At 58.2% G+C, this 1,031-nt stretch overlaps 1 protein-coding gene across 1 annotated transcript; it reads right to left on the bottom strand.

The window, feature by feature from the left end:
* Window positions 1-103: 103 nt before the first annotated feature.
* On the bottom strand, window positions 104-994 carry Pmar_PMAR003195 (merozoite surface protein 2, putative; the record flags this gene model as incomplete). Its single annotated transcript, XM_002777585.1, has 1 exon — window positions 104-994. A coding segment is annotated over one exon (891 nt), but the record flags the coding sequence as incomplete, so codon positions are not given.
* Between the last annotated feature and the right edge of the window lie 37 nt (window positions 995-1,031).

Raw genomic sequence — 1,031 nt, 5'->3', positions numbered from 1 at the left:
GGGGTGGTAGCATCAGAGTCATCCTGTCTCTACGGGGAGCCTCCCCAGCTGCCGTGCTGATGGTCACTTCGCCAGTCACAGGGGCTGCAGTAGTGACAGCCACCTCATCGATCTCAGCGGGCGTACTGACCGGTTGAGGGGACGTCATGATAGTAGTAGGCTCAACAGGAGCATCGATCGTAGTAGTGCCAGCCGCAGTCTCGGTAGCGACCAGGGTGGTAGCATCAGAATCATGCTTGTCTCTTCCCGGAGCTTCCCCAGCTGCCGTCGTGATGGTGACCTCGCCAGTCACAGGGGCTGCAGTAGTAGCAACAATCTCATCGGTCACAGCAGCTGTGCTGACCGGTTGAGGGGTCGTGATAGCAGTTGTAGGCTCAACAGGAGCATCGATCCTAGTGGCAGTCGCAGTCTCAGTAGCGACCGGGGTGGTAGCATCAGAATCATCCTTGTCCCTTCCCGGAGCTTCCCCAGCGGCCGTGGTGATAGTCACCTCGCCAGTCACAGGAGCCGCAGTAGTGACAGCGACCTCATCGGTCACAGCAGCTGTGCTGACCGGTAGAGGGGACGTCATAATAGTAGTAGGCTCAACAGAAGCACTGATCGTGGTAGCCACAGTCGCAGTCTCAGTAGCGATCGGGGTGGTAGCATCAGAATCATCCTTGTCTCTACCGGGAGCTTCCCCAGCTGCCGTGGTGATGGTCACTTCGCCAGTCACAGGAGCTGCAGTAGTGACAGCAACCTCATCCGTCACAGCAGCTGTGCTGACCGGGAAAGGGGACGTGATAGTAGTAGGCTCAACAGGAGCACCGATCGTAGTCGTGACAGTTGCAGCCTCCGTAGCGACCGGGGTGGTAGCATCAGAGTCATCCTTGTCTCTACCGGGAGCCTCCCCAGCTGCCGTGCTGATGGTCACTTCGCCAGTCACAGGGGCTGCAGTAGTGACAGCCACCTCATCGATCTCAGCGGGCGTACTGACCGGTTGAGGGGACGTCATGATAGTAGTAGGCTCAACAGGAGCATCGATCGTAGTA

The sequence above is a fragment of the Perkinsus marinus genome (genome assembly GCF_000006405.1).
Source record: "Perkinsus marinus ATCC 50983 genomic scaffold scf_1104296951420, whole genome shotgun sequence".
NCBI lineage: Eukaryota > Perkinsozoa > Perkinsida > Perkinsidae > Perkinsus > Perkinsus marinus.
The sequence above is the reverse complement of the archived record's forward strand: the minus strand, read 5'-3'. Positions and strand labels throughout refer to the sequence as shown.